The 22,211-nt window shown below is 36.2% G+C and overlaps 1 protein-coding gene across 2 annotated transcripts in view; it reads right to left on the bottom strand.

The window, feature by feature from the left end:
• Positions 1–22,211, bottom strand: part of PHF10 (PHD finger protein 10) — a 33,148-nt gene that overhangs the window by 9,312 nt on the left and 1,625 nt on the right. The window contains exons 2-7 of one of the 2 annotated variants that reach the window (XM_020972079.2): positions 15,036–15,142; positions 5,241–5,371; positions 3,285–3,362; positions 1,592–1,725; positions 1,346–1,495; positions 685–794 (exon numbers count right to left, since the gene is read on the bottom strand). In XM_020972079.2, coding sequence (XP_020827738.1) covers positions 685–794; positions 1,346–1,495; positions 1,592–1,725; positions 3,285–3,362; positions 5,241–5,371; positions 15,036–15,142 — 710 coding nt within the window. Of the gene's footprint in view, positions 1–684; positions 795–1,345; positions 1,496–1,591; positions 1,726–3,284; positions 3,369–5,240; positions 5,372–15,035; positions 15,143–22,211 lie in introns of both variants that reach the window. The other variant, XM_020972078.2, reaches the window with a different exon arrangement.

Genomic DNA, 22,211 nt, shown 5'->3' with positions numbered 1-22,211 from the left:
CTCCTCCCAAAGTTCAAACTCCCCACAACAAAGCCTGCCAAGAGGAGAGGAAGCAAATAGGTTGCATATCCCTTTTAAAAAGTTGCTGATTTGACTGACCTAAACATTATGATGTATTGCTCTGCGTGTGTGTGTGAGCGCGTGCTTGCGTGTTTATTTAAACCTATGCTCATTCAATTCTATGGATCTAGACTAAGGGGGAAAAAACTGGAATAATGTGAAGTTTGTAACGGAAAAAAATTACACTAATCTCACATTTTAATCTGGCTTTATCAAACTAAGAGAAAGTAAACTAAGGGTTTAGGGCACTTAAGATGGGGGTTGGAAGAGGAGGCTAGAGCCAGGGACATGGTATGCCTAAGAAATAGGAGGATGATCTGAAGCCTGGGCAAGGCTTCTGCTTTCCCCTTCACTCTGAAGACCCAGGGAAAGGAGAAAAGTAGAGGTGCAGGGTTGTCCATCGAAAAGAGAAGGAGAGCTAGCTTACAGAGGACCTTGTGGATGAGGCTCAAATACTTGCTGAACTGAATCTCCTTCCCCAGCATTGACTTGAGAATACCTGAGCCCATTAAACTGACATGTGAGGTAGACAGACTTCTTGATAGTTTTACAGTCATATAAAACTAGCTTAGTTCAAAAGTCAGCCAACAGCCAATTCTAACAATAAGTAAAAATATTAAATACCTTTTGTAATATTCCTGGAACTGTCCTGGGATAAGGGCCACTGGATACGAACTAACCTTTGTTCGCTCTGTAGGCAATACTTTGTATTTTCCTTGAGGCACCTGGATAACCTGCATTGAGTTTAATTAAAGAAACAGAGTTTTAAATATATACATATACATATACATATATATATATATATATGTGCATATGTGTGTATTAATATCTATATCACTCTATTTCACATATAGTTATGTATATTCACACAGTTATATGTTATACCTAGCTATGCATTAACTATATATGCGTTGTGTGGTACAGGGGTAAAGACAAAACTTCAAGAGCCCTTGCTTCAAGGAGCTTATGTTCTACTACATAGCTAATAGCAGTAGCTAACTCACCCTAGATTTTTAGAATACTTTTCCATTCCTTTTAATTGGTCTTTTATTCTTGCTTCTTCTTTTCCAAACTATCATTATGCAATTTTATTTGTGTCTTAAGTTTCATGAGGAAAAAGGAGAGGCATACTAGCTCATTCCATTATTGGAAGCATGTGGGGCTTAAACCATAAATAAATACTATCAGAAGTTCATTAGGCAAAGATAGGAAAATGAGAGAAAACTGATACCTCTACTATAGTAGCTACCTATATTAATTGATTAATCAATTTAAGCTGTCCTACATGTGTCTGTAAATCAAAATAGGCTCTTCTTTCTTCCATCCGTTCTCGGTTTAAATTGCTGTTAAATTCAGCAGCTTTCTTGGCAGCTTTCTTGATGTATTCCGGCACTTTACTAGCTTCCACCTTCTGAGTGTTCTGTTGTTGCATTTGCTGAAATAATGGTAATATTAGAAATCAAAACAAAACTTGTAAAACCTTACCTCCTTCCACAGTTAGGCAAAGCAGACTTAATTAGAGATCACTTACAGAGTATTCTTTATAATGATCTGTTATTCGCTGACGCTCTTTTTCTTGAAGAATAACGGAATATTCTGCATGTTTAGCAGGGTATTCTTTTATCATTAGATCAATTACTTCATCACTACGTAATGCTGTTAGACCTATTTTGGGTAAAAAGAATAATAATGTTACAGGGATAGACCACTTTGCTAATAAACACATTTTCCCTCTCACTGCCAATATTTAAAAGGTTCCCCAATCTTCAATGCTGCAAATACTCTCGCTAAATTAAAAATCAGAAAGTCATAAAGTAAAACTAAACAAATCTAAAATGATTTTTAAAAAAATTAAACCTATCGACAAACTTCCAAAGGTAATATAGAACTCATTTTTTAGCCAGGCTCCTTTTTTAAATTCTATGCATTAAAGACTCACTACCCTTTTTATTTCGACAGTTTAAAGCAGGTGTCAAACACACAGCCTGAAGGCCAAATGCACCCACAATACCAGAGTCTCAAAAACAGATTAAGATGTAATTGGGAAATATTTAATAAAATAAATAAAAATAATACACAGGCAATGTTAATGTGTGGTTTTCTAAGTCAATATGCAGCAATAGTGATCTTTATGTATGGTTGGTGGCCCTTATTTCTATTTGAGTTTAACACTACTAATGTAAAGCAGGGAACTAATTCTCTCTGCCTATACTGAAAGATCACAGCCTCTCTATGCGTTAGTAGATAGCCTCCATAAATTTCTATTGCTGAAAAAATTCATCACTTGGTGGTCAACCTTCTGGGGATGAATCTCTAAATCTAACCCAATTCGCCCTCAGATAATCGACAGACTGCAGGCCATTGGAAGAGCTCTGCTCAAATTGTTCAAGCTTAGTAGCACCTACCAGGACTTCTGTTCCACTAGCAGTCTTTGAGATCTCAGGGTTACTTCTCTACTACACCGAGGTATCAGAAAAAGACTAATGGAAGAACACTTTGCACTCATTTACATGTTATATGTAGAAGAAAAATTCACCTATACTTTCAATGAACTATACTGGATATAAGATGCATAATGCATAAAATGACTGTCAGTTCAAATTAAAGTTCCATGAAAATATATTCACAGAAAATTAAAATAAGTCCATGAAAGTCCTTTCTCATAAAGTTTTGAACAGGATTCCCATGCATTTATACTAAGAAATCTAACTACTAAAGAAAAAATGTCTTGGAATATGACCCTAAATAAAAGAAATCTAAAGTAAAATTAAGGAAAAAAAAGTTGAGATGATTCTACAGAACAAATAAGTGCAGCCTGTTCACCAGTCTAAAAATTAGATATATGAAATCTGTGAAATAAGGACCTGTTTTCAAAACATTAGAACTAATGTTACAAATAGAATAAATGAGATGTAGTTCAAAAAAATCCAATTTAAGAAAATCTTGTGTATTATATAATTTTTGTCAAGTTTTTCCTTTAAACTTCTAACAATGAATGGCAATGAGATTTTATTTTAGAATCTAATTTTTAATCTAAATATTAATTTTTCCTAATATTTTAAGAAGGCAAATATTATCCAAAGGGGGAGGAGAGTGGGAGGAACAAACATTTATTTATTAAGCACCTAGCAAGTGTGGGATTGTACTACGCACTTTACAAATATTATGTCGAAAACACTTTGTAAATGCTGTTAATAAGTACTATAATTAAAATCTTATATTACCTAGAGTGCATTGAGTCTCTGTGATGACATTTAACTCTCTAAGGTAGAGCTTCTCCTTGTGAGACAAATCTCGTCGCTCTAAATCTCCAGAAAAAAACAAAACGCTATTAAAAATTGTCAAATTTTATGTATTTCAAATATCAGATGCATATTAAAAGAACTTCCAAGAAAAAGCTTTTAAAACAAATTTGTTTTGAAAAACTGGTTTTGCATTTTATATATTTGGTATCAAGAAACTAGTGACAACACTGAAGTGGAATCATAGCTTAAGAGTTTGGAAAAGTCTTCAGAAGTCATTTGAGTCCAGCCTATAACTGACTGAAAATCCCTCTACAACTTCTATCACATGGTCATCCAGCCCTCACTTCAAGACTTTGAGTGAAAGGGACATAAGCCACCTCCCCAAGGCAGACCATTCGACTTTGCAATAACTCTAAATTAGGAAGTTTTTCCTGACATCAATTTACCTTTTTCTAACTTCTAATCCATTATTCCTAGGTGTGCTGTCTATGATAAAAACCAAACAAGTATGATTCCTCCTCCTTGTGACATATGTGAAGACAGCTATCATGTCCCTTCTTCTCTTCACTAACTTAAATAAGCCCAGCTCCTTCAACCAAACCTTCAAGACATGCCCTCAAGGCCCTTCATCACCCTAGTCACACTTCTCTGCATCTTTCCAACATGCCAATGCCTATCTTAAGAAGTGGAATTTAGAACTCCATAATACACTCCAGCTGTGGGCAGAACAGAGCAGGATACCCCTACCCAATGGTTCTCAATACCATGTTTCTCACTGAAGCCAAAGATCAAATTCATTTTTTTGGCTGCTTTATTACATTACATTGAGCTGGTACTCCACTAAAATGCATCAGTTGTTTTCAGACAAATTACAAAACCACTCCTTTTCCAATTTGTCCTTTTTAGGCTGATTCTCTTAAAAATCCAAGTGTTAGAACTTTAAGATAATGAAACCAAATAGGGATAAATATAGATTCAATTCAAAGTTCTAGAAATGTGTTCTTTGTTTCCAAAATATTTTTATTCCCAGTTTTGTATAATCCATGCTTTTATCGAAGTCAATGCAAAAATGTTAAGCAGTAAAAAGCCAAACAGAGGTACAGGTACCTCAGGTTGTCTACTACAAACTTCTTTCCTAGCTGAAATCAAACCATTTCATGATCATTTTTTTTTTTGGATTAGACATTTGACCAAATCCAAATCTATCTAACAGTACTATCCTTTAGCCCGTATCTCTTTCACAAGAACATAAAAAAGTCTGGCAATTAATTTATTACAATCTAAGTAAACTGTATTTACAACATTCCCTGATTTACCAGTTTAATAACTGTCAAAATATCCAAGTCATTGTTAAAAATGCTTAACCACACAGAGTCAAAGAAAGATCCCTGGGATCTTCCTCTAGAGACCCCTTTCTTCATATATCAATCCATTAATGGCTATTCTTCGAACCCAATTAACTCTACCTATTTGAAATCATAATTAAAATTTAAAACAAAAAATACATATACAACAATCCTAGTGTAAGAAGGCATAATATAAAACTACCTGAAATGATAAATTATTTTAGTCTTTCTCCAAGTTAGAGCCATCTTATGTTGTCAACTTAACTCCATGTAGACAGTGGGGAACTAATGGCATGGATAATCTAAAAGAGTGTCAAAAATATCTGGATATCAAATGCTTGTAATTTTCTTTGATTGGTTTTCTTAGTTAGATTTTAATTAACATTTTCTTAGAATATACAAACTGATGGTGGAGGGAAACATACCAGATGCTTGCTGATAGCAGTGATCAGAAACAGTCAGCCAGAAAGAAATTAAATTTATTGTAACTCACCCACACATGGATAATCATGAGTTGACAATATAAAATAAAAAAGTTATTTGCTACAGACGAGATTTACTCTCTTAAATAAACTAGGATCCTAAGTACCTGGATATTTGCGTTTAAAGGAGGTCACACCCAAGTATTCACTGACTTGCTCCTGAAGCATATAGTACTCTCCTGTTTCATCAGGTGGCCATTTGTATTCTATGAGATTTTCTGCTGGAAAGTAGCTAAAGCTAAGCATTAAATGAAAAAAAAATTAGGTTTAAAAAAATAGGTTTTAAATAAACAACAAACTTTTTATTACTTTAGTGAGTAATATTTTGAAAACACTACTATTAACAAACCAAATTCTAAGTGCTTTGTTTCCTGTAATTTTGCTAGATGTGTGAATTTGCTTGATTCCCAACGTACAAAGATAAATGAGGAAGGGAAATAAAGGAGAAAAACAACACACCAAACAAAAAAAACCAATAAAGTTGACATTGTGTTTATGGTACATACGACCATACATTTTGGATTTTCTGCAACAGACCTAATTTCAAGAAAATATACTTTGCAAAAAGAAAATCACCATTTGTCTGAGTTTTTGGTCTTGAAAATACGGTCACTGCATTGATTTGTACACATATAGAGATGGCAGTTGTTAAAAAAAAAATCCAGATGTGTTTTTTTGAGCCAAACAGTAAGCTCACAGAACAAAGTTAGTAACAGTTAGAAACTACATAGCTCTTATACTATGTGCCAGACACTATGCTAAGTACTGTGCAAATATTATCTCATTTAATCTTCACAACCATCCTGAGAGTTAAATGCTATTATTATCCCCATTTTACAGCTGAGGAAACTGGAACAGAGGTTAAGTGACTTGTCAGATAACAAAGCTAGTCAATGTCTGAGGACAGATTTGAATTCAGGTCTTTCTCACTTTAGAACCAGTATTCTATCAATTGTGCCACCTAGCCGCCAAATAAGCCTAACTGGCCTCTCAGCTCCATTCTTTATGTCTGACTTCATAAACAAAATCAAAGTCAAGACTGATTCAACACTTATGAAAGAACTCGTTTTTCCTTCCCCCCAATCAAGTGGACAGGAAACAAGAACTTTGTAATTAATCACTCCAGAAAATGGGTCTGTGAAATGAAACCAGTTGTTCTGACACCCCAGCTCACTAAATCCACAAGTCAGATGTGGCACAGGTTTATAAGAACTAGTCTCATCAGTACAAAGCTGGAACAGATGAAGGAGCAACAATCTAGTTTTCTGGGTTTATGCCAATTCTTTTTTTAGGACTGTTCGTCAGCTAGTGGAAAAGAAGTCCAACGCTTTCTTAAATTGGCTTCACACCTGCCTTTTAGAGAATGCGAAGTCATAAAGAAACAGATTGAAAATACACATTCATTTAAGAGATCTATTGAGCACTAACTGCATATACAGTACTATACTACATTCCATAAGAGACCCAGACAGGCAGAAGTTTCCTGTCCCTAGGAAGTTAATAAACTTTTTATAGAAATGAGATAGAAGGGAAATGGGACTTAAAGTGTTCATATATACATATGTGTACTAGATGTGTATTGTATATGTATTTATATATACACACAGATACAAAAATTATGTATGTTTAGGTATTATGTCTATGCATACACACTAAATTTCTTTGTATTATTATATTGTCAATTTGTGATTATCTGTGTATTATTCAAATGTGGATTTTGTATATATAAAAGTAGCTACCCACATAAAGCTATAACTGACTCTACTCCACCCATGTAGGGAACTTCCTATACCACCTCCACTAATGCAGATTAACAACTCAGCTGTAACTCAGAGCTTCCCAGGAAGGCTGAGGACCTAAAAGGATTTACATGTCAATGGTCACACTGCCACAATGTATCAAAGGAAAGATTTGAACCCAAGTTCCCTGACTCCAAGGAAAGTCTTCAATCCACTGTGTCACCACACATATAAAAAGTACATAATAATATCAAATATAAAATGTTACGTGTGAGCACACAATATACCACAAACCTTCTATATCCAATGATTCTCCAAAGCAGTTACTTTGTGGGGCTATAAATTTATTCTGAAGACATTACCATTGATCAAAATACTTGGATCCTCTTCTTTGGAATTATTTTCCAAAGCCAGCTCAAAAACCACCAAAGAAAGTCACGTACCTTATACTTTGGCCAAAAATGAGACTACTTAGCTTGACCAGCCACTTTACCACTCTTGACTTGAAATTATATTTGGACATTTCAAAAAAAAAATCTCCCTTCAAAGAATAAAGGTTTGTTGCCAAACTATTTGCTATTCAAAAGTATATGCCAGGGACTTCACAGGCCATTTCACACCTTATGCATGAAATAACTAAAGAACAATTAATGGCACAACTTAACTTGTATAATTTGCTCCAGTTCAACAAACTTTTATTGTGTAGAAAGTACTATGCTAAGTACTTGAGATATAGAAATAAAAAAAAATGTCTCTGCCCTGTGCTTGGTTATTTATGTATGAATAGGCATAAAAATATAAATATTTTTATTTTTAGATTTAATTTTTATTTGTATATACATTTTTATTTTATATTATAGATAAATATATCATACATAATATAGTTTATTTTATATATATATACACAAATTTTATTTTATAAAATATATATTTATAAATATATAAAAATATCACACAAAATAAAGTGTGATGAGGGTAAAAGGGAGATCCAAAATGTTCCAAGGACATTTGAAGAGAGAAAGAATACTGTCAGCAGGTGGAAGTTGGCATGGGAGGAGTGGAAAATAAGGCAGTAGGTCAGGGGAAAGCTGGACTTTGAAAGAACACAACTATTTTAATAGGTTGAGGAGTGCCGGAAGCATATTACTGGCATGAGAAAAGAGTTTATAAATGCATGGAGGCAGAAGAATGTAGAACAAGACTGGGACCAGGCTATCTGGGTCAGAGTATATGTCAGAGGTAATGTCAAATACACCTGGGGAAAAGAGGCTGGAGTCAGAGCATAGAGGCCTTTGGATGCTAAGAAAAGTTTTATTCTGACATACATGCAATGGGAAGCTACTAAATGTGTCTGAGCCAGTCAATGATGGGAAGAGAATTTTGAAAGCACCAAAAGAGATGGCAAAGGAAAAAGACTTGAAGCAGGAATACCAATTAAGAGACATTATAGGAGCCAAGATGGTGAAGGACATGCATCAAGCCAGCTAAACTCTTCCAACACTCTCCTCCAAAAAACTTTAAAATAACTCCTCAAATCAAATTTTAGAGCAGCAGAGCCAACAAAAGGGCAGGAGACACTTTTCTTTCTTATTTTTTTTAGGATAGGCAATGGGGTTAAGTGACTTGCCCAGGATCACACAGCTAGTAAATGTTATGTGTCTGAGGCCATATTTGAACTCAGGTCCTCCTGAATCCAGGACCAGTGCTCTATCCACTGCACCACCTAGCTGCCCCAGAAGGAGGCACTTTTCCAGCCTAAGACAACCTAGAAGGTGTCCAGGAAAGGTCTGTGACATCTGAGGGCTAGCCCAGAGCATGGCAGCAGCACCAGCAGTGGAACCTGAAGGTGACCACAACAGTGGCAGTACTAGCAGCAGCTGCTTCAGGAGCTCTCTGCCCAGAGACAGTCAAGGGGTCAGCCAACTAGTCAGAAAATGACAGGGAAGACTTTGCTGGTACTGAGTGTAGCTAGCGCTGACTGGCACTCTATTATCCATATGCAGTTTTGGGTTGCAGTTCCGGGTCTTAGTTCCAGGATGGAGAGATCATCTTGTGGTCAGTCACAAGGGAGAAGGGGCTCTGGTCACAGTTTCAGAGCAGAGAGGAACATTAGCACTTGCAGCTGCAGGATAGGAGGGGCTCTTTCTGAGTAAAGACGAGAGCACAGGACAGCAGTGAATAAACAGCACCGGGGATCGCACCACCTTGGAAACACCAAAAATTTGCAGACCCCCAGAACTAGCTCTGAAAACAGTACAACAAAAAAGCCTGAAGCTTAGCACAGAGCCTCTCTACCCGCAGGCGAGCAAAGTCCATCTTTAATATAACATTCAAATGAGCAAACAAAACAATAATAATGAGCATAAAAAGCTACTACTGTGGCAGGGAAGACCAAGACATAAACTCGGAGATAAGAGTCGTAGGAAGAGAGTGGGAAAAGAAGCGCTTGATAAAAGAGGCACAAAAAAAAAATACTGAAGAAAATAACACCTTAAAAAACAGAACTGGCCTAATGGCAGAAGAGGCACAAAAATTCACTGAAGCAAAGAACTCCTTAAAAAGCAGAGCTGGCCAAATGGAAAAAGCACAAAAGCTCACTGAAGAAAATGATTCCTTAAAAATCAGAATTGGGCAAGTGGAAGCTAATGACTGTATGAGACATCAAGAAACAATAAAACAGAAGAAAATGTGAAATATCTAACTGGCAAAACAACTAACCTGGGAAATAGATCCGAGAGAGAATTTAAGAATTCTTAGACTACAGGCAGCTAGGTGGCACAGTGGATACAGCATTGGCCCTGGAGTCAAGAGGACCTGAATTCAAATCTGGTCTCAGACACTTATTAGCTGTATGACCCTGAGTAAGTCACTTAACTCCAACTGCCTCAAAAAAAAAGTATTGGACTACCTGAAAGCCATGATCAAAAAAAGAGCCTAGACATCATCTTTCAAGAAATTAAAGAAAATTGCCCCAACATCTTAGATCCAGAGGGTAAAACAAAAATTGAAAGAATCCACCAATCCCCTCCTGAAAGAGATTTCAAAGTGAAAACTCCCAGAAACATTATAGCCAAATTCCAGGGTTCTCAGGTCAAGAAGAAAATAGTGCAAGTAGCTAGAAAGAAATAGTTCAAATATTGTGAAGCCAGTCAGGATGATACAAGATATAGCAGCGAAAGAAAGAAAGAAAGAAAGAAAGAAAGAAAGAAAGAAAGAAAGAAAGAAAGAAAGAAAGAAAGAAAGAAGAAAGAAAGAAAGAAAGAAAGAAAGAAAGAAAGAGAGAGAGAGAAAGAAAAAGATATAGCAGCTTCCATTTTAAAGAAACAGAGGGCTTAGACATGATATTCCAGAAGGCAAAGGAGTTAAGATTATAGCTAAGAATATCTACACAGAATAACTGAGTACACTCCAGCAGCGGAGGAGGAAGAGGGGAATGGACATTTAATGATATAGTATTGCTGATAAAAAGATCAGAGCTGAATAGAAAATCTGACATTCAAACAAGTCTCAAGAGAAGCATAAAAAGATAAACATGAAAGAATAATCATAAGGGACTCAACAAAGTTAAACTGCTTATTCCAATATGGGAAGATAATACATATGACACCTAAAAACTACCATTATTAGGGCAGTTAGAAAGAGTCTTCATAAACAGAGAGTATGAGTATGAGTCGATGACAAAGAGAAGGGAATGGGGGAAGGGTGAGATAAAATGGGAAAATTTTTTTCACTGACAGAAGCACTCAAGGAACACCTTTTACAATGTAGAGGAAAATGAGAGGTGTGGTGGACAATGCTTGAAACTTACTCTCAAGGGAATTGGTTCAAAAAGGGAAGAATAAACAAACACACTCAGTTAGATCTAGAAATTTATCTTACCCAATAGGGAAATAGGAGAGAAAGGGGATAAAAGATTCGATGGTAGGGAATGGGAAGGTGATAAAAAGGGGGGTGGATCAAGGGAGGCACTGGTCAGAAGCAAAAGAAAACAGGATGAAGGAAAACACAGCTAGTAATTATAAATGTGAATAGGATAAGCTCAGCCAATATAATGGTAAATCAGAAGCCAAAAACCAATAATATGTTATTTACAAGAGACATACTTCAAACAGAAAGACACACAGAGTTAAAATAAAGAGCTGGAACAAAATCTACTATGTTTCAGTTGAAGTAAAAAAGGCAGGGGTAGCAATCATAATTTCAAACAAAGCAAAAGCAAAAACAGACCTAATTAAAAGAGATAATCAAGGAAACTACATTTTGCTAAAAGTTACCATAGACAATGAAATAATATCAAAAGATTTTACAGCAAGTGTCTCTGATAAAGGCTTCATTTCTCAAATATGTAAGGAACCAAGTCAAATTTATAAAAATAAGTGCCACTTTCCAATTGATAAGGTGTCAAGGGATATGAACAGGCAGTTTTCAGAAGAATTCAAAGCTATCTATAGTCAGATGAAAAAGTGTTCTAAATCACTAATAAATAGAAAAATGCACATTCAAACAACACTGAAGTACCACCTTACATCTCTCAGAAATGACAAATGCTGGAGGGGATGAAGGAAAAAAGATAAACTACTGAAATTAGTGGTGCTGTGAACTGGTCCAACCATTCTGGAGAACAATTTGGAAACTATGCCCAAAGGGTTGTAAAACTGTGCATATCCTCTGAGCCAGCAATACCACTACTAAATCTGTACCCCAAAGAGATCAAAGAATAAGGAAAAGGACCTATATATGCAAAAATATTTATAGCAGCTCTTTCTGTGGTAGCAAAGAACTGGACATTGAGGGGATGCTCATCAATCAGGGAATGGCTGAACAAGTTGTGGCATATGACTGTAATGGAGTACTATTGTGCTATAAGATATGACAAGAAGAGTGGTTTCAGAAAGAAAAAAAAACATGTTAAGATCTATATAAACTGATGCAAAATGAAGTGAGAAGAACCAGGGGATCACTGCGCACAGTATCACAACAATGTTGTAATGATGCTCAACTATGAAAGACTTGTCTATTCTTACCAATACAATGATCCAAGACAATTCCAAAGGATTCATGATAAAAAAAAAATGCTAACCACCTCCAGGGAGAGAACTGATAAACTCTAAGTGAAAAATGAAGTATAATTCTTTCTTTCTTTCATCTTTTTTGCAATATGGCAATAGTTTGAATAATTTCATGTAAATAATTAACATCATTTTGCTTGCTTTTCTCAGTGGGCAGGGAAGGGGTAGGAGGGAATTTGGAACTCAAAAATTAAAAAGAAAATAATGGTTAAAAAAAATGAACAAATGCGGGGGGTTTTGGGTTTTGTTGTTGTTGCTGTTTTGGTAAATATACCTCATAATGACCAAGACTCAGAAAAGACTTGAGAAAATGCACCTCTCTCTTCACTTCAGGAAAACAATGTTGCATGCTGTTGGAAGAGGCCGATGGAGTGGTCAGCTTTGCTGAATTACTTATTTTCCCCTTTTCCTTTTTTCACATTGGTTACAAGAGATAGTTTCCTAGACAAGGCATTCAATAGAGATGACGTATTTGAAACGAATGTTACATAAAAACAAAAGACATCAAACAAAGCAAAGTAACAAAACAGAAGCTACTCAATAATAGTTCAGGTGACAGATATGGAGGACCTGATCTAGAGGGGTGGCTGTGAATGTAGGAAAGAGGGCATAGCTATAAGAAACATGAGATAGAATTGACAGGATGTGCCTGGAATAGGCAAGGGGTGGAGGGAATGATAGGATGACTACAAGCTTACAAACCTTGGTGACTAGAAAGATAATGGTACCACCAAAAGAAAAAATTAAATGATACCACGTCAAATGTACAAAAGAATACTGAGAGAAAAGAGGGAAACCATTGCTATAGCATATGTTCCAGTCCAGAGATAACATGTAAAAATGACTATCTTTACATCAGGGTGAAATGTTATTTTCATTTTTCATGATGTAGATGAATCTGGCATGAATTTGCAAGTGTTAGATGTGTAAACTTAGGACATCACGATAATGTTTTATTGAGACAGAAACTTTGTAGTCTTGTTTGAGCCCCAATTAATAAACCAGTGAAACCTACTTCATTTCTCAGAAGTCCTTACACTTTAATCCTTCAATTTCCATCAGATTAGTCTCCTTACAATCTTCTTATTCTTGCCCTATCCATATCAAAGTATTCTATGAGAATCATAGAATTAGAGTTGCACAGGACCTAAGAGGTCATGGCATTCAGCTCCATTTTACAGACGAGGAAACTTGAGGCACAGAATGGTTAGATGACTTGTCCACAGTCACAGTGTCTGAGGTAAGCTATGAACCTAGGTCTTCCCAACTCCCAGTCCAATGCCCTACCATTATACCATGCTGCTTCAATCCAAGGACTTGAGTTAGGATCCTCTGGCACTTACTGCAACTGTGTGAACTTGGTTAAGTCACTTCCATTTTTTTTACTCACCCATAAAATGAGAAGTTAGGTCTCAAAGACCTTTAAGGGTCCCGTCTAGCTTTCAATCTATGATCTCAAAATCCCTCTGTGGAAAGTCCTTACATTTTTTCTTAACTAAACCACGTCCCTCATCTTTCAATTCAAGAATCCATTCTTCTAAGAAGCCTTTCCCCATTAAACGTCACTCCACAATAACAATATTCATTCAACAAGCAAGAGACTGTGAAGACAATGGGAAAACAAAGACAAAAATGATACATGTTCATGCTCTCAAGAAATCTTACATCCTAGTTGGGGGGGGGGTGAAGTGGGAGAGAAGAACATGCATACATAAGACAGTACAAAATAAATATAATTTGGGGAGAGGGCAGGTAATAACAATGGAGAGAATGAGGAAAGGTCAAAAATAGGAGGAAGATCTGAACTAAACCTTGAAAGAAGACAGGGATTCCAGGAGGTATAAAGAACGCATTCCAGGCATGGGGACAGTCTGTGCAAATGTAGGTTATGGCAAAGAGGTGACTTTGTTCAGACAACAGAGTGTATGAGGGGGAGAAATGTGAAATCAGTCTAATGCACATGTGAGAGTCAGATTGTGAAAGGTTTCACATGCCAGAAAGGTATCTGTCTTTCATCTTAGATACATTAAGGAACCTCTGAAACTTCTTGAGCAAGGCAGTGACAAGGGCAGGCCTCTGCTTTAGGAATATCAATTTGGTACCTGTTTGGAAGATGGACTTGTCAGGGACAGACTATAGGCAGAGGGATTAATTAAGAGGCTATTATAACAGTCTAAGTGAGACTGCACCCTGACTACTACATATGTTAAAAACAGAACTTTCTCAGAGGTTATCATTGATTATCAACTCTTTTAAGGCTGAGTTCATATATGTCCAAAACCAAAACCAGGTAAACATGACAGAATGAAGAAGTATGAAAATTTGTGGCTCTGCTAACTACAATGTAATCTCAAGTAACTCATTTTACTCCTGTGAGACCCAGGCCAAAATAAAAGAGAGATGAGATGTTTCCCCCAAATAGAATCACAATCACAGAATCTTTGAACTAGAAGGGCCCAGAGCAGCCAACTAGTCTAAGCAGCACCTGACCAAGAATCTCTTTAACAACACCATCACCCCCCCACAAGTGTTCAGGCAGCCTTTAGTTGAAGATGTTAAATGAGAGGAAACTTCAACCTCCCACGGGAAGCCATTCCCTTTCTGGAGAGTTCTGAATGTTAGCAGAATTTTCCCTACACTAAAGCCTAAATCTACCTTTCTGAAACCTTCAGATCCACTGGTCTAAGCTCTGTATTATAGGTCTAAACGTCTTTTCTACATGAAAGCCCTTCAAATGCTTTAAGACAGTAATGATGATGTGTATTAAATTGCCCTCTGAAGAAGAAAAATGGACATTAAATTGATTAAAGAAACTAAAAGGCATTTCAGAAAGAATAGAGGAGGAAGGGCAGTATTCAGCTCACTGTGGATATTTAATAAATGTTTATTGAATGGAACTGAATATGTGCAAAGGATAGTAAAGAGACCAACCGAACTGAAACCGTATTATGAAGACTATGAAATCGGTGAGAAATAGGAACAGAATACTGGTGATTATTAGCTAACTGACTAGTACAGAAAGACAAAATAATACAGAAGCATAGAAAAACATAAAACACCATTCAAATATCATTATATAATAAAATGTCAATACCCAAGGTCCTGACTTGAAGTTTCACAACTCCGAGAGCTGTCTCCTGAGCCCATTCGCCTCCTTTTGGATGGCTGGGTGCCATCATTGGAATTTTCTTCAGTATCATCCTAAAATTTAAGATTTAAGAAAGGGAAAAGAGTAAACAAGGGACTTTAGGACTGAGGGCTTTCTAAAAGACATTTTTTCCTTTTGTTTGATAACTGCCCATCCCAGACTTGGGTCTACCCCCAACTTTTGAATTTCAATAGTTTCTCAGCCGGGTCACCATAGGTACCAATAACTGATTTCCTGATTGATGGTTACTGGCCAGCTTAAGATTATGAAAACTAACACGTGTGTGTGTATACATATATACTTTTTATTTATATGTAAGTAATTCCCTTCATACATTTTCTTCAGTGAATGGCACTCTTCTCACATTCTTTCAAAGTTTAAATCAATTTTGATCGACTGCTCTTGTATATTATTCAAGTCTTTTCCTTCCATTAGAAGGCTATATAATCAATTTGTTTAAATGTCACATGTATTTATCTATCTTGTTCAGCACTGCAGTTATTAGTTTATACTGTATCTAGCTATGAGACTGTAAATTCCAGGAAGACTGGGATCATGTTTTATTTGACTTTTGAACTTCCCCCAGCACCTAGAACTGTGCTGTGAATATAGTATAGTGCCCCAGGACCCGGGAATGGTTTAATAAATGTTACAGCACGTAGCAAATATCAGGTTAAACTGAACTTTGTTGAGCTGAAAAGTTGAGTGGCAAAATAATGTCCACAAGCATTACGTTCTTGTTTACCAATAAGAATAACAGGGCATAAACAATTCATGGAATATTAGTAATCTTCTGTTAAACTAAGAACAATGGGTTCCCTCATTATAAACAGGATGCTGGGAACTGGGACATTAGGAGGGGCTTTAAGAGTGGAGGAGGAAAGAAATCTTCCTTAGGAAGAAATAGGATAAATCATAAAAATAAATAAATACACATAGATCTGCAATACACATATACACGGCTATGTTCCTACTGAGATCAAGGCACTAATAGGATTTGAGATCGGAAGAAATTAAAATGAAAATTTCATCTGTCACTTCTGGGGCAGTGTGAAATGTCCACTAGGCAATTTGTGATACAGAACTTCTCAGGAGAGAAGACCAGACTTGTAAATCTGAGTCATCTGCACATAGATGATACTTAAACCCATTGGAGCTGATAAGGTCACCAACTGAGAGTTTAAGAAAAGAAGAAGATCCAGAATGGAGCTTAGATGGGAAGAGGAGGGGAAAAGGTGAGGGAGTATTAATGGTGATACTGATGATGACCCAGCAAATGGACAGAGATGGAGACAGAGTGGTCAGACAGGTAAGAGAAACAAGAGAAAACAATGATATGAAAACCCAGAAACAAGAGAATATATGTGAGGATGGAGTGAGTCCATAATGTCAAATGACATTTAACTTTGGAAAGAGCAGTTTCAATTAAGCCATGAGGTTGGAACCAAATGAGAACAAGTGGAGAAGTGAGAGGAGAAGAAGCAGAGGCAACAAGTAGCAACTTTTTCTAGGAATTTGGCCATTCAAGAGTTTGTTGAATCAAGGAGTAACATGGTCAGACTTGCCCTGTATGGAGGATGGAGGAACAGCCTTGAGGCAGAGAGAACAATGAGGAGGCTGCTGCAAAAGTCTAAGCCAGAAAGTGATGAGGACTAGAACTAGGATGATACCCACGTAAGCAAACAGAAAGGGAGAGATGAGAGATGTTACGTTTCAGTAGTAGAACTTACCAGAATTTACAAGACTTGGCAACTGATTAAGTATGGAGAAAGAAGAGTCAAGGTTAAGTACAAGGTTGTGAACCTGGTAGCTGGAAGGATGCTAATGGCCTTCAGCGAAAATGGGGAAGTTCAGAAGAGGGGTGAGTTTGAAGGGAAAGATATGAATTCTTTTTCAGACATATTCAATTTGAGTTGCTTGATGATTGATACTTATCAACAGGTTTTAAAATGAAGATCTCTGAAAAGACTTAATTAGAAATCTGCATTTAAGTGTTGAAATCACATTTTCTTGGAGACATAGAAGGTTTAACTAAAGCACATAAAGCTGTATCCTGAGTGAATTTGTCTTCGTCTGCTCCAAAACTATTGAATCAAAAGGAATGGCCAAAAGAAGAGAAGGCTTTTATTTGTGCTTCAACCTCAAAAGACCATTGATTCATTAATGTAGGCACTTTATCACTTCAGACCATAACCACTTCATGCCTTAACGTATAGTCTTCATGAGTTGCTTGTGCTCAAGATAATTCATCAACTAGTGGCCAAACTTCCTGTCAACAAGCCTCCACAAATTTAACTAGGCAGTTTCTTGAATGACACACCCACATACGATCTGGGGTCTGAACTAAACAAAAGCTTTCTAGATTAGAACAACTTGCCAAGGCTTATACTTACTAATGGCAGACTTTAGAGCCATCCCACAACAAGACATCAGGGAAGAACTTTGGTGGAAAGAAATATTTAGGTAATAATAAACAAGCTTAGTGACAAAATATATGAATGCCTGTATTTCTATTTTTAAATAACTTTATCAATATGGTCCTTTTAAAAAGTCCTTCTATGACGGCTCCCCTAGGTTCTCAAAAGCTTTGCCATCAGAATTCAAAGTTTGACAGGTTCTACCAAGCTGGCAGAGTCTTGGATAAATCTGCTACTAAAATAATTACAGAGCTAAATTTAAATAACTGTCAGGAGACTGGCCACCAAATAAAGAATATATTTTTTTGTCCAAGGAGATGCCCTAAACAGGAAAAAAAAAAACCACCAAAAACCCCCACAAAATGGTTATCTGTACTGTACAGCCCCTTTCCACTTCACAGAATGCCAACTGGAATGTATCTGGTCCAACCTGTATTTGAACAAGAATTCCCTCAACAATATACTCAGCAAATGGTTAGAGTGACTTCAAGTGAAGGGGAAACCATGATCTCCCAAGACAGCCTATTTCACTTTTCGAGAGCTCCAACTTTAAGGAAATTTTTAGTTACCTACAAGGTGAAGTTGAAAGAGTGGCAGAAGACAGAACCTAGTACTAAGGATAACTGCTGTTAGATCATCTACAGTCATAAATTTAATTGCAGGTACCCAGGAAGTGGAACCCATTGCAATGGATCACTTGAAGTGTAGGAGTTGAGATAAGCAACTACTTTAATAAAACATACTCAGTGACTCCCAAGTAAAAACCCTACAAGAAGACTGTATGAAGTCTTACAAGCCTGCTGCTTAATACACAGAGAGGTCCTTATATACTCCTTGCCAAAAAGACTCACAATTAAGTTTGGCATCAATCCACCTGGAAGTGAAGTTAATTCAAACTGCCCTGGATCTGTTTCAGGGTTCCTGGCTTACAACTACCCTGGTTAGTGACATGGGGTTCAGAGGGTTAAATTCAAGATGCTGTGAATCTACTAGCATCTTGGCCCACAACAAACAGCACTCTTAATACTGGATTCTGGTTCAAAGACCTGACAACATGACACTATTGGATAAACTGATCGTATCCATACTGACGTTTTCAGCATAAATTAAAAAAGACATAAAAGAAACTAACTAAACAGAAGAATGGGTCAGAGGTAAAACAAATGCATAAAGGCGTTTGCAGATAAATTCATCATACAGATAAAGCCAAAAGGAAATATTTCACAGGACACTTGATCCACTTGCTTTGCAACATAAGTGATTAATGTGAGCAAATAGACCACTAGGAAGACAATTTCAGTCTGTGCCAACATGTTAAAATATGAAGAAGAGAAATTCTACTAAGAACTTGACAAGCTCCTCCAAATTAAGAAAACATTTTATTACACGTGCCGAATTCGGTGCAAAAGTGGACTTAGTATAAGTCATTGAAAAATATGTTGAAAATATAGATTATAATTCAGAAATAAAAGAGGCCCAAGGCATAGACAAAAATGTAAAATGGAACTTTTAAGTCAGTGTTTTTATAAGCAACTGGTCTATGTAGGCACTAAAAGTATATTTGATAAAAATGTGATAAGGGTACAGGTAGACTTTCAAAAATGGTCTTCTATATCCAACCATTTCTCTGATTACAAATCTGACACATATAAAATGTAAAATCTAGCTATGTCTATTACTGATTTTCATAAAGATTTTAATACAGTAGAAAAAAATGCAGCTTTGAAGACCCTCCTCAAAGTATCTTTCATATATAAGTCAGTAAGACTCCTTCAACGATCTGAGTATTGACATGTAGCAAAACGTATACAGAATTACATATGCTTTTCTAAGGTGTTTGTAAATGTCACTGTCTTGTGCAGAGCCCAAACAAAAGATTTGTTATTAAGGTCAAATATGCTTATTCACAGATGTGATCACTGCACTGTACATTGTACTAACATAGCAAGCCCGGAACTCCTGTTTATACAGCACTAAAGTATATAAAGTGTTTTCTTCAAACCAACCCTTTGATGTAGCTATAGAAAGATTATGCACATTTTACAGATGAGAATACCAAGTAATATGCCCATGGTCACACATCTAGTGACAACCTAATTTCAAACCAGATCTCTTGACTACAGAACCTGTGTTCTGTTCCACCATTCATTCCTAGCAGAGTTCAGTCATAGTAACATATGGCCCAGACTATGCTAAGCAGCTACACGAAAATTTTAAGAAGTCAGTATACCAACACACATATTTTGGACTGGCATCACATATGGGACAATTAGCTGGCACCAGAAACCAGGAAGAAGTCAGAGCAGATCATATTTAGAAAACTGAACAGTGCTTTATTTTATGTATTGATTTATTTTTATATCAACTACTTTTCCCACAGGATCCCTCATTTCTACCCCTCCCAGAATAATTTTAAAAAAAGAGAGAGGAAAAAAGTGTTCCACAAAACTAACCAACAGATGAAGATAGGTAGCACAGTGAACAGAACACTGGACCTAGCATCAGAAAGATGGCCTCAAATATATACTAGTTGTATAACTCTTGGGCAAGTCACTTAACCTCTGTCTGCCTCAGTTTCTATATCTGTAAAACAGGGAAAATAATAGCAACTACCTCCCAGGGTTGTTGTGATAATCAAATGAGATAACCTACATCCAGCTCTCTTCATTTCCCACCTGGCTGCACTACTTTTGAGATTTCTCTGACTTCTTTACCATGCTCCCACGTGTTACCTCTCCATTCCCGGTTTCAGCTTTTTTTTTTTGTATGTTGTCTTAGATTTGTAAGCTCCTTGAAGGCAGGGGCTGTTTTTCCGTTCTTGTATTTGTATCTCTAGAGTTTAGCACAGTGCTGGCACATTTTAGGTGCTTTAATAAATGTTTATCAACTATTGCAAACTTTAAAGTGCTACATAAATGTTGGTTATTAGTAGTATTAGTATACTGGAACATTCTGACATCTACATAGTGTTCCATTCCCATGGTCCCCCATCGTTAAAAAGAAGTAGATAGAAGTGTCTTCTCATATATGAGCAGTGCTTTCAACAATCACAAAATGCTTGCTGCCACAGTGGATGGTACTATCCAATAGCTACCTATCTTCATCTGTTGGTTACTTTTGTCAAACTTTTTTCCCCTTTAAGAGATGGTTCTCTGGAAAGGGTGGGACACCCATTGGGAAAAGTAAATGATGTAAAAAACAAACTAAATCAATAAAACTTATTTTTAAAAATAAAGCACTGTTTAGTTTTCCAAATACGATTAGACCTGATCTCTTCCAGCAGATGTTCCAGCTGACAGGGGTGGGGAACCTGCGGCCTCAAGGCGACATGTGGCCCTTTAGGTCCTCAAGTGCGTCCCTTAACTGAATCCAAACTTCACAGAACAAATCCTTTTACTAAGGAGATTTGCTCTGTGAAGTTTGGATGCTGGAATCTAGCATCTCTTTAGCATCGTACATTATTCTCCTGATGATGCTATATGACTGCAAATCACAAAACACCACAATGTTAGGAAAAAAATTACAAATAACTCAAATGACAATGAAGATCTTGCTGGTGGTTTTAAGGTTGGCTACAGAATATTACCAAGATGTAAAAATGCTATAAAAAATATAAAGATTATGAAACTAAAAATGGTGACAGGTCAGTGATAATAGTGAAAATCAAAAGTGAGTAACAGAAAACTTTTGTGCTATGTACTACTGAGATCTTAGAAGAGCCAGAAGAAGTATGTTAGGAATGTTCAGGAGATTTGTGATCTTTATGAGTGAAGGGAATATCCATACCAATGAAATCATGGTTCCAAAGCAAAAGAATTCCAATTGGAAAAAAAAAGACATTTTCCAAATCTCTATAGCGGTTACATATACCATTCTTAATCTGAGATGGCTTTCTTATTATTAGCGCATAGTTGTTTACAGGTTGACTCTCCCCTTAGAAGGTGAATTACTTGAGAGCAGGATGTGTTTGTGCTTTTCTTTTTGTATCCCTAGCACTTAGCCTGAAATATAGTAAATACTTGTTCATTGTCTGACTGCTGTATTTCAACTTGTTTACTAGATCTCAAAATAAGCTTTTAAAAGTATTTGCTTCTCTTTCAACATTCAGCCACGACTTTTAAGCTACAAAATATTTTTAACTTCTAAGATTATATATCTCATTTGGATATTTTCTCTGTCCTTTCATTTAAAAATATTTAAATTCGTATTCTGTCCTTAGTTCATCCTCCTTGCAAAATAGAAAGATCTCTATTTCTCAAGTGTGTACTTAAAAAATCCATTCAAAGAAAAAAATGTGAATAAAAATTATGTCAGAAATATTAAAATGCTCCTATAGTTTTATGTTGTTTCCATTTTTTGTATTATCTTCAACACATACTTTATTAATTTTTTGTCAAAGACCGGTTTATTTTTCCAAGATTAGTAATAATTTTTTTAAATTTTTTAGTCTACTTTTTTAAAAAAAGAAAAATGTTGGCTTAGATTCACAGTTCTGAAAATATAAACAAATATTTCAAAAATGAAATTAAAATAGGTAGCATTTATATCACAGTGTGGAGACAATGTAGTACTCTGGATTTAGATCGATCACTGTCACAGTTGAAGTTTCAGTTCTGTCACTAGCTAGAGATAAGTCAGAACTATGAACCTTGTTATTTTTTTTTTTCCTGAGGGGAGGAAGGAACTGCATCTTCAATTTCACTGC

This window comes from Phascolarctos cinereus, unplaced genomic scaffold (genome assembly GCF_003287225.1).
Source record: "Phascolarctos cinereus isolate Bilbo 61053 unplaced genomic scaffold, phaCin_HiC Scaffold_5;HRSCAF=322, whole genome shotgun sequence".
In the NCBI taxonomy this organism is placed as follows: Eukaryota; Metazoa; Chordata; class Mammalia; order Diprotodontia; family Phascolarctidae; genus Phascolarctos; species Phascolarctos cinereus.
The sequence above is the reverse complement of the archived record's forward strand: the minus strand, read 5'-3'. Positions and strand labels throughout refer to the sequence as shown.